This window comes from Mytilus edulis, chromosome 7, assembly GCF_963676685.1.
Source record: "Mytilus edulis chromosome 7, xbMytEdul2.2, whole genome shotgun sequence".
In the NCBI taxonomy this organism is placed as follows: domain Eukaryota; kingdom Metazoa; phylum Mollusca; class Bivalvia; order Mytilida; family Mytilidae; genus Mytilus; species Mytilus edulis.
The window spans coordinates 40,065,496-40,083,586 of record NC_092350.1 but is presented as its reverse complement, the minus strand read 5'-3'; the positions used below and the strand labels follow the sequence as shown (position 1 = coordinate 40,083,586).

Sequence of the window (18,091 nt, the reverse complement as noted above, 5' to 3'; positions counted from 1 at the left end):
AAAATTATAGATTTTTAAAAATTGATCAGAAAAACTTCAAAATTGGTAACCGATAATTTTTTCGGGTAAAATTTGTTAAAATTGGGATTTTGACTAGTTTTACGATCCCGATATCGGGATTCAGGTTGAGGGATGAAAATCAGGATAATACTGCAAAAATCAGGATAGTTGGCAGGTCTGAATGTTTCCATCCTCATCATTACCCTTCCTATAACACTCTTTATAACTTTAATAATAACCAAAGCAAAACATAGAAATGTGTTTAAACTGAAACAGGAAGAAATTTGTTTGTTTTGAAAAGTAATTGATAAAACCTCAATAAGGCTCATTTTACTTCATTTTAGTTTACAACAATTATTAAAGTCATAAGAAACGAGTGACCGGTGAAAAATAATGTTCTTCCAATTCTTGAACCAATGCATACAAACATCATAAACTTAGTCTTCTGTGCACGAATTTATCATTTTTTGTGTGTAAATTTCGTATAGTTGTTAATTTTTTTTTCAATTGGTCAGTGTTGTTGTGAAAATATGGCAGGTTATTAAAGTTCTTGTTTTGAAGCCGAAGTTTAACGATAGTCACCTGTTTGTCAACAATCGACAAAAAATAAACAAAAAAGCATGGAAATTGAGCACATGTTTAACATGTAAATTCAGATAATAGTTTATTTTAAGGACATCCATGCATATTGTGATCACTGGATTTTTACAAGATGGGTCACACTGAGGTCACTTCGCATACGGAAAAATATGTCGGGGGGGGGAATTGCTTCCTGGAAGCAATTAAAATAAAGGAAACTTCTTCTAAATATGAAAAAATTAAAGAATTTTCTTAAAAAAAAAGTATAGGTACACAAGTTTTATAATGAAAACTATCCATTGAGTTTTAAAAAAACGTATGCATTTTGTTGTTGATTTGAGGTTTCTTATGACTTTAATTATTCAAAACAGGTAATAATGACGAATGGGGTGACTTTTATATTGTTTGATAATAAAAGGATACTGAAGCCATACACATGATAGATATATATAAACCACAGGGACTTGTTAGCAAATTAAAATTATGTTCATCAATGTTTTTATGCCCCATTTATGGGTATTATAATGAGATCCAGAGGGGGGCAGAGAGGGCTTACTCGGACCCTTTGCTCTGACTTTTTTTTTTGTAAAATGATTAATCAGACTAGACATATTGATCTTTGCCATTTCCTGTGTCTTTAATTTTTATGGGACAATTCTTTACTTATAAAGATATTTTCCGCTGGTATTTACTTATCATGGCAAAGTCATGTGATTAGCTATGGTGGAGTGGACGAGTGCGTCGAAAAAACGTCACATAGTCATTTTGAAATGCTAATTACACTAACACCAGTAACACATTGCTTAGGCTGAGACTGACAATCATGACACCTTCAAAGCGACACAGGATTGAGCATGTTTAACCCCAAACACCCCAGCCTATTCTAAAATAACATACAGTTAACTCTCGTTGTATCGAACACGGTTGACTCGAAATTTGAATGAGTCAAAGTTTTCACATGGTCTAAAATAACAGACATGTAGCTGAATAATGATCCCCATTCAGTAAAAGCTCTAGATATATTTTAAGTCTAAGGTACGAACCATTTGATTTGAGGGGGCAGTCTGTGAGATATACGAGTGAACAAAATCTGACTCTGATTTTTGCCTTAAACAAAAATTCTGGCTGTATCTTGATTGAAAACAATAATCCTGTCTACTTTTTTGCTATTAGAAACAAAACTTTTCAACAGAATCATTTAGCATTAAATGAACACGATGAATAAAAAACGGGCATATTTTTTTTTTTACCTGAATGCCTGTTTCTAGACCAGACTACAACCTGCCTTCTTGGTGTGGCCTTTATGCCTCCATTTATCGACCGTCGTTCATAAATTTGTTGTCATTTCAGACTCATTCGTAGCCTTTTGTTCAACATTTGAATAAAATTGTGTGTTAATCTGTTTTAACTTGTGTCGGTCATGTTGCAAATTTCATCGAATAGCCTGGGGTATATCTTGTTTACAACAAGAAATCTAACGAGGTTATGCTCTGACACTTAACATGCTTAACATACAACAAACAAAAATTTTCAAGGTCTATTTTTTACTAACAAGTCTCACATCAAATATATCAGGACATAGCTTTTTTTTGAATCCATATTATAATTTTATGATAGACAGTTAATGGGGAGAATAAGGCATCAAAAATGTCCTGCCCTTACACTTTACAGCAACTATAAAATATACATGCCCTGCGTCAGAAACCATTTAAAAAGTGCATTTTACACTTATTTTATGTTTTTTAGGCTAAAATAGGTCCCAAAAATTTTTAGTAATGTAATACAAATAGACGGGAAATATGAAAAAAGATTTGAAAAATGTTGATAACAAAATTTAAATCTGTTAACCCAGCCTCCGTGTATAGAACAAGTTATTTGCAATTGCTTGCAGCTGACATCATTTAACTCACCTGTATCAATGGTCCCTGATATAGATTAAGTTACTGTTTTTGGAAAGATTAGAACTTGTTCTAAATCTTTACTAAGGCACCGGCCTCCCTAACAACTCGACAGGTTAGCTACTGTTACTAAATGTATTCAGACTGAAATATAGTTCCCTATGGTTCTCATGTATGTGCACATAATACACATATTTAAACTGAAAAAAAAGGGTATATTATTGGTGAAGTTCATGTAACAATGTATGTCATTAAAGTGTGTTGATGTGCAGGTTTTTGAAAAAAAAACACATTTTGATTAGGTAATTGGGTATTGATACAATACTAGTATGATTGACAACTGTCATTATCACTAAACAATCAGAGACAAGGTAGCTAGACCTTTAATTACAATACCCCACCTTCTAAACTGTCAATCAAATTGACCACATTACTTAATTATCAACCTCAATCTAACATAATTATACAGACCCTGCAATATACACCTCTTAACATGCTTAATATACAAATATTTGACCTCATAATTGAATACACAAATGTATATATTAGATGTTAACATCACTGAAGAGACATATATTGTCGAAATCTAGATCTGGTGTACAAAAAAAATATTGACACCTTATGTTTGTGGCATAACATCTTGGTCACAAGTTTATCTTTTTCTGTTTAGTATTAAAGGAGTAGGTCCGGTAAGGACTGATTTTGGCCTAAAATGTCAGGTTCATCTAACGAAACAGTGGCGGATCCAGAAATTTTCATAAGTGGGGGCCCACTGACTGACCTAAGAGGGGGCCCGCTCCAGTCACGCTTCAATGATTCCCTATAAAGGAACCAAATTTTTTCCCAAAAAGGGGGGGGGCCCGGGCCCCCTGCCCCCCCTTTATCCGCCTCTGCGGAAGATTTTGGACACTTTTTAAACACTTAAGTGTCTATTTCAATGGATTCAATTTGTTTCTGTGAAAGATTTTAACTGATTAAGTCATTAAAAACGCTCCGTTTCAAGCTTAAATATGAAAAATCTATCAAATATGCAAAAAATCGTCACTTTTCAGATGTTTTTTGGCGAAAATGAAAGTGGGAGCATCCGTGTTCATCCTCAACCTTTATATATGTTATGTATTATCATCAATTCTAACATGACGTCCTTCAAACGCTTTGAGTACACACCCGTGGTAAAATATGAATATATTGCCAGTGCTGTTCCGATTGTACTCCCACGTCATATGCTTTTTTATGAATGAGATACCCGACGTCATAGAACAATGACGTTAGAATGTAAGCATTTTACGGGAAAATACACGCTTGTGAATTCGAAAATCATCACAAGGAAACATACACAAATGATGCTAAAATGTGGCAAAAGCCCTTTATTGTACATCATATAAGACATATCATTCAAATTCATCCAAAACTGTCTAAATACATTATTTTAAATAGTTTAAGCATGTCACTAATGCAGTTTGCTCCGTTCTTTTACGCTAGTTTATTAGTGCGTTTATTTATGGGAACGGCAAATATTTGCCTACACCTAGAGCGCTTCGATCCAAAAGAATTGCCGTATGTGTCCTATCAGAATCGAAATAATTCATGGGGGCTTGAATATATCTAGATTTTACCACGGGTTGTCCCTTTATGCCGATATTTTACCCCTCGCTATCGTCTAAAATTTAACTAAAATGCTAACATTGTGAAGATTTCAGTAATTTAGCATGACTTAATGATGTTAGTACCAGATATATGTGCATTGTATTGTCAAAAACAGCCCATATTTATGAAGCAGAAGCATTTTACTGTCCAATAAATAGCTTAAAGATAACATTTTCACAATTTTGTAAAACTGCTATATTTTGTGGCCAAAAAAGGGTCTTACTGAACCTACTCCTTTATATTAAAGGGAAATTCCGCGATTTTTTACTTATCATCTAATTATGTTCATCTTAACATAAAAAACACATTTGCAAAGTTTTAAATTTATATTCCTTCTAATAACGGAGAAAATCAAGTATTTGTAACTTTTTTGGTTGAATTCTCGAGTGGGTCGTGACGTATTAGCCCGATTTATTGAATTCTGGGAAAAAATAAAATCTGTTTAACTCTTATAGCTTATCGACAATATACGTAATTAAAAGCACACAGCTGACGAATGGTCGAAGTTATGAACCACAATATAAGAATGAACGAAAATGAATATGCATATACCGTTTTGTATTGATTGAATTAAACTCCTATAAAATTATCTCTAGTAAATGTTTTTGAATAAATTTAATTAATTATTGTTGAGATTTTTTTCATAAAATATTTATTGAACATTTTTACTGATATTGAACTGAAAATATTTCAGTTCTATTTACCGTTATTGTTTTGATAATCATTTCAATGCAACTAATGTGTGAGCAGAGTGTGTATATTATTTTGTAAAGGTCACTGTATATTTCTCGGCTTGAGGTCAATTCGTTTACCTTGTAGCTATTTAGCCGCAGGTGTGAGTTCAAGCGTACACAGGTATAAATGTTGTTATTTGGAAAGGATAAACAGAAAGAATTAGAAAGAGTATGCTGTCACGATGTTAATACACTAAGATTTAATACACGATGAGAATAAAGATACAATAATTAAATTGTGTAAATTAATTGAAAATAAAATTCAGATTCGTAATTCCGAAAGTGTATAAAAAATAAAAGGAAACAATTTTTGATTACTTTCTTAGCGGCAATTGGCGTAAAGATTCAAATATGAAGCAAAAAATAGTAGTTTTAATCTTTTATAAAAACTAAATGCAATATTACCCAATTTGATATACCATTGTACATCTGTTTGATATCATTGACTTTACCGGAATTTCTTAACTTGTATTCAAATCTGGCTGTGTTTAAATGCTAATAAAACTATTGCAATTTTAAAGTTTTTAATTGACAAAAAAATACAACATACAACATGCATGATTTTTTTTTAGTTTCTTTTTAACATTTTATTCTTACATAATTAAATTCATTTGACAATCATTTACACGAACTTTTTGTGAAAAGAATATCAATTATCTAAGCTAAGGCATTATTTCTTTTGAGGATTTTTGAGGATTTTTTTAAAAATTCTATGATAATATTTGTGCTATGTTGAACATGATAGCCGTCATTAATCCAAATAAGTAATACAGTAGTTGTAATAAAAGTTATATTTTAGTCATGCATAACTGATATTGATGAATTTATAATAGTTCGTCCATACATCGTTGTTTTTGAAACAATCATTATTAGTATACATGTAAGTTTCCTGACGTATAAGAGCCATTACAATTCCAATTCCTAGTGGCTTTTCGTTCGTTTGTTTGTTGGGAAAGGAGAGGAAATGCAACCGCTTGTACAGATAAACGACAGAATTACCATACAAGCATTTATAGTCAACACAATCAGAAAGAGGTCCCATCGTTAGACGGGGAATATGAAGGCTTCCAAGAATGAACAAGTGACATGTCTAACTCTGAACAGTTAGAAAACAGACTATCGACATCGACCGCTTGTTCTTAATATTTGAAACTGTATGCATATATATACGTATACGTTTATGATATATATAGTGATGAGTTCTTGCGTCTGACAAAAACTAAATTCCTTCATGGTTATATCTTGCCATACGTTTATATTGGTTTGTAAGGTGATTACTCACAATCGTTATTTGAAAATCCTGTTTGTGAGATGTAGATTCATTTCAATACAGAAATTTCGTCTATATATTTCACAAGTGTATAACACGGAGAAGCTCTGAAGGTCCATTACTCCCATTTTGTTTGGGTGTGAACCATCGATGTTTACAGCAATATCACAGAATAAGATGATGATGGTAGAAAGAACTATGGGCGTCATGTGGCAAATATTACATGCATATCAGACAATGAGTTGTCAATCTGTATGAAAAGATTTCCAATACAACCATATTATTGAGAAGGAATGTTTACATGCTATACTCTCGTACTAGTATTACAGGGTTCTTGTGGCGTTCACCTTAGACACACATCTTTTTAACGATGTTTAAAAAAAAGACAGAACCAATTTAATGTCATATTTCCCTATTTTTTAAATATAACTAAAAGTCTTTTATCTGACAAGAATATCCCTATTTAGCGAACAAGTAATTTATTCTTTTATTGAATACCAAGAAAGAAAATAAATCCCGAAATTAATTTGAAACTTTGATACTCAAAAGTTTCCCAGCAAAATATTCACATTCCCTGGGGATAATTAGTGTTCGTCCAGTGGCATATATAACAATTGTGATGACGAATTACTTCCTTTGTTCGAGAACAATCTTATTGAAATATAAATCTGTGATTTTACTAGGTCCACAGCTTCAATGAACCAAAGCAAAAGTTATACATCGACCTGTATTTAAATCAAATTGGTTCTCTTCTTCTTCTGGTATACAATAGTCTATCGACATTCGATGATTACATACTGTTGGCATACGTGGACTAGTCTATTTACAACAATTTTACCCCTATTTATTCAAAATATATGTTTTTTTTCTTATGTTCAATGTATACATGTATATATTTTAAATTGCGCTATAGTTCCGTAACTTTCTATCCAGTCGTATAAACGAATCGTCGGCAAGTGCGTACATTTTTTTAAATCAATATTTCTGGTCTGTTCCAATCTGTCCTTCACTATTGACAATGACTATATATTACATTTTCCCAAATTCACCCTTGGAAAAAATATTTAAATAGATTTTAATTTCATCAAATCTTATTTTTTGGGTATTATTTATATGTTTATGAATTATATTCTTTACACCAGAAATGTTATTTATAAACAAGCGTATGAGTTTAGTAATGACAAGTAAGACAGAGTTGTATATTATTCATCTGATAGTTCAAAATGGAAAGTTATAAGTTATAAGTTATCAGCCGTGTACACTGATCAATACCTGCAGAAGTGAAACGATGCATGAACTTGCAAGCCCGACAGGAAATCGCTTGAATACCTGGACGTGTTACCTCACACCCCTCACAATACCTTTGGAAGTAATACCTTTAGCCATGCTGGTGATCAGATGAGGGAAGATCAAAATATATTTGTTTATTACTTTAAAGAATTATGAACAAATTAGATTTTCGAAAACAATTTTCACGGAACACTTATTTATGATTTCAACTTTGACTTTTCACCTAATTCCAATATCAACAGCTTAAAAACAACAGACCATAGTAACTTAAAAAAAGTAACAATATTTTTCGTATCAAGTTAGTTAGTCGGATAAAACAACCGTACGATTGACAAGATATCGACACGCAATTACGACTACATCGGTTACTGTAGTTTTGTTTCTTTGTGGTTTATAGACATATCGTTTTTATTAATCGGGAAAGAAGACAAAATGGCGGATCGCAGAGAATTGATACTCTAAATTTAAAATCGATGGTGATCGCTTATCTAGCGGAATAAAACTTTAATATCTATGAATTTGAGCATTTTTATACAGAATGAACATAATATCAATTTTTGATTTTTTTGCGAAGTTTCCCTTTAAGATCCATTTTGTTACATCTCGTGATCAATTTTATTTGCAATCGCCAATAACAGTCAGCAGGGTTTAAGAACAACAGTTGTTCGACCTGTTAGTCAAATGCGTTTTGTTTAAATATACTTTTTCACTTTTTTGTTCTTTTGGAAAATGTTGTTTGTGCTGTATTTAGACCCTTCTACAATGAAATTTGTTTTACATGCAATAAAAATTGCGATTTTGATCCAAAGCAATCATAGTTTTGAACCTAGTTTTCAATTAAGACTCGTTTAGATGTTTGATATATATAACTGTATAAGGTCCTTAAAACATTTTCAAAAAGCGGAAGATTTCAAATTTTAACGGGAGGGACGGAAGAGGGTCTGAAAAGCGGGAGATTTTAACTCCCTCTGGAAGAATCACATGTATGTAAGGATGATAGATATATTTATTGCCAATTACTTTTGATCAACATTACATAAAGTGATTCTGTAAATTATATCTGAAAGATAAATGATTAATGGATTAACAATGGATTAACAAGATCTTTAAAAAAATGAAATGTAAATATAAATATGAATATATAAAAGATATTCAAGTAAGGCCTATAATTTACTTGATAAATTTCCAATAATCATCTGTAATTAATCAACAATTTAGATTAGTTCACTTTTTTTTATTAGGAATTGGCTTGAAACAAAAACTAAGGATTTTCTTATCCCAGGCATAGATCACCTTAGCCATATTTGGCACAACTTTTTGGAATTTAGGATCCTCAATGCTCTTCAACTTTGTACTAGTTTGGCTTTATGAATATTTTGATATGAGCATCATTGATGAGTCTTATGTAGACGAAACGCGCGTCTGGCGTACTAAATTATAATCCTGGTTCCTTTGATAACCAATTACAATGTTAAAACTTTTAATTATAACAAATCATTGTTTATTAGTTTGTTCCCAATCAATCATTATTTTAGTCATTTGAAATGTTTGAATTTTTATTAGAAGTAAATATATATTTTTGTAATCAAGAAAGAATCCTGATTCAATAAAATAAGTTTTTTAATTGTTTACGTTGAAAAAGTACATTTTGAATGCCCTGTGTTGAAAAATACTTTAAAAATTGATCAAAAGGCACTCTACAACTTTTAATATTCAATGTCATATATATATAACCTCTGTTTCAACTTACAAAATGCCCCAAAACAACATTTTTGGATTAATTTTGTTGACACTTTAAAGTTTTAGCTGTTGGTCTAGATTTTATGCCTTGCAAGGATAGTTGGTAACATTTACTAGAAGAATTTTTGATTTGCAATTTTTTGTTTTTTTGAAACATGTTCAGAACCCGCAACATTATTTCGATAAGATATAAAATGCAGTTTAAATAAAATTGTGCAAATTAAGAGACCCATAATATTTCATTTGAGCTCCTTTTATCCTCATACTGGAAAAGCATGTTTCCTTCTAAAGACCTGCTGTTAATGCAACTTTCAGCAATAGTGCTTTTTTTTTTTTTTTTTATTATTGTTTATTTTTTCCTTAATATGAAATAATTCAAACTACTCTTCTAATCTTTCCATGAGTGATTTCCATCACTTTGATTGTTACAGTTAAAGCATAGTTTTACATGGGGAAAATAGTGGCAAATTAATTTTTGCAAGCAGCTGGAGGAAGAGGTGCCTAAAACCTGCGTGCAATTTCAGGTGCTCCAGAAGGGTACACAGGTTTTGCTCCTTAGCCGCGTAGATGGTGTTGCTACTGTTAGTACAAACCAGGTGATAAGTCTATAATGTTGTAGGTCATATTTGGGTGAAAGTATTGTGGTGACGGTATGACAATTGAAACATATACTTCATCATCTGTGAAACAAATATTCCATAACCGTAAACCAACTTGTGATAATATTTTGTAAAATTTACAAGTGAATATGTTTAGAGAGAGTGCTTTGTTGACCTCTTTTATGTGCTAGATGTCCTTTTGTTTTTGTGTTAGGTTGCTTATATTCATAAACACATGGTTATTTTGTATTTCAAATGTTATTAGTCATCACCAGAGCACCTGTTTTCTTTAAACAGAATCTTTTTATGTGTGTATGAAAGATTAAAATTCCAATAAGATATTGTGTATTAATTACTGTTTTTATATGACAGGATTAATTAGCTGCTATGGTGTTTCCATCATTCGTATCTAGAATCGATCAGATGGCAAGTGTCATTCAGTTAATGATATCGTTTTTATCATAGAATATTGATTTTTCTCATTTATAATTTTAGAGTAACGGTATAAAGGATGTCTGATAACAAATTACAGTTTCCGCTCACAGTGTGCACTGATGGGGAAGAATTTATTATCAATAAAGAAGAAGATCCAACAAGTCCCAATCAGTTTCATCATGATTATGATGGGGATCGTGGACGATCGAAAAGAAGGCGTAGATGTGGACAGTGTGGACCATGTCAGGTTAAAGAGAATTGTAACAAATGTAATTTCTGTCTAAGAAGGGATGTTTTAAAACAGACTTGTATATATAGAAAATGTGTTTATTTACGATCAAAGCCAAAACCTTATCCAAGTCCTCAAGGTGGGCAAGACTTTAATCAAGTAACTTCGCCCCCACCAAGTCAGTCTGTTGTTAAAAATAATCGAACACCACCAGCAAGCAGTCTGCAGGACGGACCAATTGTTTCTGGGCATAATGCCCAAATATCACAGACTTCTGCTGGGACATTTAATCCATTCACACCGGTGAGTTCTTCTGGTGGACCAAACTTTTCATCGAGTGATTCATTATTTAAACCACCTGTACCACAATTCTCACACCCATCACAACCATCGATGGCGATGGGTATAAGTTCTCCAGAAAATGTATTACCGCCACAAATACCTCCGTATAATCCTCAAACTATGCCACAAATTCATAGCGGCCACAGTTCAATGACAATGCCGCCATGTGTAAATGATAAAATGCTGCCACGATCGTCACAAGAAAGTTCATCATTCTCTAGTCCTTTTAATCATCAACATGTTCAAAATGATCCATTACGATATGACTCTTATTTCAATCGCTTTAGTCGCACAACACCCACAAATGATCCACGAACAAATCTTCCATCACCTTGTATGCATCATCCAGGGCTACCATCACCTTATGGAACCACAAGTCATGTTGACAGAGGCCCTTATAATGGACATTATGTTAGACCACCAACTATTCCACCTTATTTACCCCCAAGTTCTAACATGCTGAGACATTTTTCGTCACTACCTCAGAGGTACCCTATGCATCCGCCCCCTCCCCCTACAGGGAGATATGGTGATGGATATTCCGAACCCTCACAATATCCTGCTGCATATAACAGCTATGGACTGCAGCCGACAGATATGCAAATGCCTATTCATGGTATGTCTCATCACCATCCGTTTAATACATTTAGCAATATAAACCGCTACCAACCTCCACAGTATGAACAATCAAGTACGTGTCCAAAAAACGTCTGTGGCCCTCCTGCATTTCCGAGTTTAGCTTTGGGTACACTCCGGGTGCAGGAGAGGCCTCAAGGTATCCACAATTTCAGATGTAACCCATTCTACCGACCGTTGCCTTGGGAAAAACAATTCTTTCATCCAATTCATCAACCAAATTCTGCTATGAGTGATGATAGTAGCAAAATGAGTTCTGCTTCATCAGGATTTGAATGTGATGTGATATGTATAGACGACATGCAAATGAACGCATATATTCGATCTGATGGTTGTAATAGTATTGAAATAGAAATAGAAGATCCTCATTCTCCAAATGAACAAAATAAATATGATGACATTAAAAAAGAAAAAATAATTGAACCTGATGTCAACTGCAACTATAAAACTAAACTTTGTTCACCAAGAAAGATAACTGTGTCAGGATTAGTTACAATAAAACAGGATTTGGGAGATGAAGGTCTTCTTCAGCTAGATATTCCTGGGAACAAGGTCACCTTGGAGGAAAGTGCATTAGATTTTTCTTTAGCCAAATATTCCTGTAATATTATTGATTTATTGAAATTTATTGAAACTGAGCCAAGAAATGAGTTAGAAACACAAAATGAAATTCAGTGTAATTAAAAACAAGGTCATCTGTAAAGGATGTTCATTAAAAACAAGGTCATCTGTAAAGGGTGTCCATTAAAAACAAGGTCATCTGTAAAGGGTGTCCATTAAAAACAAGGTCATCTGTAAAGGATGTTCATTAAAAACAAGGTCATCTGTAAAGGGTGTCCATTAAAAACAAGGTCATCTGTAAAGGATGTTCATTAAAAACAAGGTCATCTGTAAAGGATGTCCATTAAAAACAAGGTCATCTGTAAAGGATGTCCATTAAAAACAAGGTCATCTGTAAAGGATGTTCATTAAAAACAAGGTCATCTGTAAAGGATGTCCATTAAAAACAAGGTCATCTGTAAAGGATGTCCATTGATTTTTTTTAGCCAAATATTAATGCAATGATGTTGATTTAAATAATTTTGAACTAAAAATGAGTAAGAAACACAAAATGAAATTTGTACTGTAATTAAATTTGCAATAACATCTCGAGAACAAAAACAATTTTTATTAAAACAATGAATAATAACCTGTATGAAATCTTTTATGTCTACATAGAGAAGAGAATTACAACTCCTATATAAGATTTTTTTTTTTATTTTAATAACTTAATGACCAATGTCCAGTTTAATTATTTTCCTTCAACTTATGTTTTCATGTTTTGATAGAAATTATTATTTTCAAGATATATAAACATGACAAATTTATTTGTGTCAATGAATTCAACAAAACATTTTTTTTCATTAAAAAGTAAAACCTTCACTACCACCTTGTCATGCTAATAACTATGTATATTTCAAATGCTATTTGTAGTTCTACTATCCGACAAGCCCAACTTTTGTCTGAAATTCAAATTAATTTTTTTTCGATACATGTATCACCAAAATAGATCATAATGATCTATGGTTGTGTAGTTAAATTTTGTACTTAAAGTTATCAAGCTTGCATCTTTTTTCAGATGTTTGTGCATGTTTAATAATATTTTTTACATGACACAAAAGATTTTTTATATTTCCATACAGTGTTTTGTACATGTTATACATGTATGGCTTATCTAACATTTGATATTGTACAGAAATTATCTTTTTTTAATGTAATATATTTATTTTGTATATAAAGACATTTATTGAATGAGTTGAATTTAAATTTAAATGTACAATGTACAATATATAGTGCTGATTTAAGTTTGGTACCTTATTTGATAGTTGACATATTGAAAAGCATAATTTCAAAACATCCCAGACAGCAGAGGCGAATTTAGTGTTTAACAGGGGACCTGTCCCCCCCCCCCCCTCTTTTTGTTGGAAACAAATGTTGATTATTTAGGGCATCACTGAAGCGTGAATGGAGCCGCATCATCTTAGGCAGTCAGTACCCACCACACGCCCTATCCCCACCTCATGAAAATTTCTGGATCTGCCACTGTATACTTCAGTAAAAATTAAGATGATGTAGGGAAAACAGACATGCGACTCTTAAACAAAAAAATTTGTAGTGGTTTTTTCTTTGTGTGAAAGACTGCAATGAGCAAAGTTTTCATTTAATATGTTTAATAAAAGAATAAAAGTTACACTTTTGATTTTAAAAATATTATTTGTTATTAGCATTTCCTGAAAAAGCAATAATTTTGACTTATATTTTTTGTCCATGTATCTATAAGTTCAGGTTTCTGAATTTACAGTACTTCATATACATGTTTTAAGCAATCATGCAGGATCAACAGTAGATATGTTTCCAATGACACAATTTGAGCAAAAGATACTGCCCCTAGATTCCTTGCACAAACTTCTTCATAAATTAGCCAAATTCAACTGTAAACTAGACTGACTGCTAGACTTCAGAAAAAGTTGTTTTCTGAATGATTTTTATTCCTTTAAGCCTTGCTTGGTTCATCACTTCGATATAGCTGTAAAAAAAATGAAGTAGTTTATATTACAACAATTTGTTTAAGAAAGAAGAGAAATTTTTGCCTCGAAAGCATAAATAATACACAATTTTGTCAACTTAAAAAGCCAACTGTTTTGTGTACATTTCTTCTGAGGACTTCATCCTTGTTTTACAAACATGACAAATATGTTACACTTGCATAATTGTTAAACAATCTACACTGATATGGTAGTTTTGATTTTTTGGTTAATTACACTGATCAAAACAATAGAATTAGATCAAAAATACTTGCCGACACTAAATCTAAAAAAAAAGAAAGAAATTTTCAAAGGTATCTATTTCCATTTTCACTCATGTTGAACTTTGTTATCTTTGAAACTTACTGATCTCATTCTGTTTTTAAACCATATATAATGTCATTGTTTGTGTATCATATATAGATATGATGTGAATTATGTAAATTAAAAATTAATTTTTGGTCAACAATGTACTAAGTTTTCATGTTTTTAATATCACAGTTTAGAACACTAACAAGGTTGTGATGAAATTTGTACAATAGTTCATTACAATGATGTTTAATTTTAAGAATTTCACAACTTTTAACAGACACAATGTTAATTTATTTATTTATATAACTGTTAATTGTTACATTTTAATATATATGTCAATTTTTTTTTATGTTAAATCATGCATAATAAATACAATTATAAGTGCTATAAATTAAGTTGGACAAATCAAAAATACTATTAGAAAGGTTAATGATGCTTCAGTCTTCATTCTTTAATAAGCATCCGTGCATGCTGAAATAAAGAAGACATGCATTTTACAATATAAGCTTAACATGTTGTTTGCCTTCTGTTTATAACAATTCATGTTTTTATTTCTGACATATATGTTTGTGCAATGCACTTCTATTGGAAAATATTTTGAGGACTGAATTCTCAAAAAATCCTTTAATTTAAAAAAAAAAAAAAAAAAAAGGAAATGTTTCAAAAAGCTTATGGTTCAAATTTTTTTAGAGCAAGAAAATAGTATGTATGTACTTTATAAGAATCTCATAAATATGTTTATATCGGCAAATAAAATGCCAAAGGGGATATTTATGCCCCCTATATGGGCATTATTTTTTCTGGTTTGTGCGTCCGCTCGTTAGTATTTTCATCTGTCTGTCCCGCTTCAGGTTAAAGTTTTTGGTTGAGGTAGTTTTTGATGAAGTTGAAGTCCAATGATCAACTTGAAACTTAGTTCAAATGTTCCATATGACATGATCTTTCTAATTGTAATGCCAAATTAGAGATTTTACTCCATTTTCACAGTCCACTGAACATAGAAAATGATAGTGTGGATGGAGCATTCGTGCGCTATGGACACATTCTTGTTTATATATGTAATAATAGTCTATTTCCAAATTGCCTAGTACAAACACACAATATCAACAGATTCAAATCTGTTAGGAAGCAATTTTGATTCAAATTGCTTCACTTATAATCGTAAACTTTCTTAACCAGATAGAATTGGCTTCTGCCAATGCAAAGCATGATAAGATGAAGTGATATATCAGCATTTTTGCCAATATTGAACGAAATTAGTTACTGGTATCAACAGTTTTGAGCTTAACATAAAATGAAATGTAGTTTAAAGATTTGAAAAACTTACAGGTTAACTACATTAAGTAAAGATAAATTTTGCTATTTCCAGTAGCTCTCCATTGTCAATAAAATTAATCTCTCCTAATGTAGACAACTTAGAAATGGTTTTCAAATTACGGAATCAGTTATGGGGAAATGGCAGACAGACTTCCCAAAAATTGTATTATTTCCTTCTAATCTTGTATTGTTAAATATCATAGAATATGTTCTTATTTATATGTTTTTGTTAGAAATTCATTATATCATGGTGCTTTTATATGATCTTGTTGCATTTTATTTTTTTATACATTTGTTCATTTACATTTCCCTTAACATGTGCACTATTATATAAATTATTTAACTGGATGAAATGACAATTTTATCATGTTTATATATGAATTTGCAATTGTCACTAATTTCCCTTTCCAAAAATTATTCACTTGTGGTAAGGTTACAAGCTTAGCTGTAAAAATAATGCATTTAAACTTGTAAATTACTCATGTCCATATGCAAACTTTCCATAGTTCTATTACCAAAGGGAAATAACAAAACAATTAATGCTATGACCTCCACTTTTAAAATTGAAAGGCTGTGAACACTATTGTATAAACACTACATGTAATTAAAGTCTTCTTCTTCATTTGAACACTGGATTTTATTTTACTATAAATGGATAAAAAAATAGTTTTAATGATTGTGACATGGGTCCTATTCACATTTTGACTAGAAGGTGGATTCTCATTAAGGGTGATGCATACATGCAAGGAGAGGCTAAATACTCTGCTACACACCTAATCTCTCTCTCCTATTGGTGTTAATGCAAATTCCTTCTGTCTTTTCATTAACTTGATTTGCCTTACTCATCAACTTGTGAGATTTGAACTGTTCATGGCTTAATTAACCTGAATACTTCTTTAGATTATCTCCCCTTCAAAGATCAAGCTATTAGCTTTGAGAAAAATATTTTTTCAATATAACACATTTATCCTACTAACCTACACATTATCATCCTCTTGTGAATTGATACATTATATTTTGATTATCTCCCTTTGAGCTGATCTTTCGATATTGAATAAATGTATGATTTGCTATTTGACATCCTTTTATAAGGGCTTTATTCTTATTTCTTACATAAAGATTTGAGTGCCTCTACATTATATTAAAAGTATAAAAGTTATAAACAAAAATGGTCCATGCTTAAGGAGAAGCAAATATAGTAATGAATAGAAATTTTGAAGAACAACAAATATATAAATCATGTAGAGTTGGCTCCCCTTTTTAAAATTCTTGGTCCACCACTAGATTGTGTCCGTTACATGTAATTGTAATGAATTTTTTATCATATTTTCTCTAATGTTTGTGCTATTTTCACATTTCCTGACCGGTGTGAGAAACATATTTCTCCTCACTAGTGAAAAACCTGTTCTCGGCAAACAATTGGTTGAAATTTAATTCCGACATTAAATTTTCTAGTTTTCTTCTAAATTTTCTGATTGTGACGTCATGAAAAAAGAGGACCATGCCTGATGATATCACATCAAAAGTACTCAACTTTCCTCAAATCTTTGAAAAGGAAGGATAAAAATCATTAGAGAAACAGATTTCACCACTGTAACTCGTGTATTACAATATTTCTCCACTCTCAACAGTTAAATTTTAATTATTTAAAAAGGTCGGCAAGCCTCGACAATTTAACTGTCTGGAGTGGAGAAATATCGTAATACACTTGTTGCAGTTGTGGAATCTATATATCTATGTAGAATAGACAGTTCTTTACACTCCCTGCTTTTGATAAAAACTTTTGTAACATAAGCATTTAATACATATAGATTCCTACACTGCAACAAGTGTATTACAATATTTCTTCACTCAAGGCAGTTAAATTTTATTATTTAAAGCGCAAGGCTTGCCGAGCTCTTTAAATAACTAAAATTTAACTGTCGAGAGTGGAGAAATATTGTAATACACGAGTTATAGTGTCGGAATCTGTTTCTCTAATGATTTTTATCCTTCTTTTTCAAAGATTTTCAGAAACTTGTGTTCTTTATATGCGACGTCATCAGGCATTGCCGCCTATTTTCATGGCGTCACAATAGGAAAATTCAGTAGAAAACAAAACATTTAGATGTCATAATCAAATTGCGACTAATCATTTGCCGAGAACAGATTTTTTACTTGTGAGGAGAAATATTTTTCTCACACCAGTCAGGAAATGAAAATAGCACAAAAATTAGAGAAATAAGTATAACTACTTATTGCATGGAAGCATTATTAGATAGCGTGTCATATTATTCACAATATTGTAAAAACTGAAAATATTGTCAGTGTATTTGTATATATCCATTATGTAAAAGAAAATATTGTTAGAAATTATCGAAGGACAAAATGATTTTTGTTTTAGTGCAATTTTACTTAAATAGGTTGTTTTTTTATTCTCTTAGCATGCTTTTATGAAGATTTTTTTTCAACAAAATTCTTCAATAAAATGAAAAAAATAATAAAATGTTCAGCTACATG

The 18,091-nt window shown here is 31.5% G+C and overlaps 1 protein-coding gene across 2 annotated transcripts in view; it reads left to right on the top strand.

The window, feature by feature from the left end:
- LOC139481436 (uncharacterized) overlaps positions 1-18,091 on the top strand; it is a 20,218-nt gene extending 2,127 nt beyond the window's left edge. Inside the window, exons 2-3 of one of the 2 annotated variants that reach the window (XM_071264763.1) lie at positions 10,253-12,090; positions 12,379-18,091. In XM_071264763.1, the coding sequence (XP_071120864.1) occupies positions 10,269-12,083 (1,815 nt within the window). In that variant the 5' untranslated portion in view covers positions 10,253-10,268 and the 3' untranslated portion in view covers positions 12,084-12,090; positions 12,379-18,091. Of the gene's footprint in view, positions 1-10,252 lie in introns of both variants that reach the window. The other variant, XM_071264765.1, reaches the window with a different exon arrangement.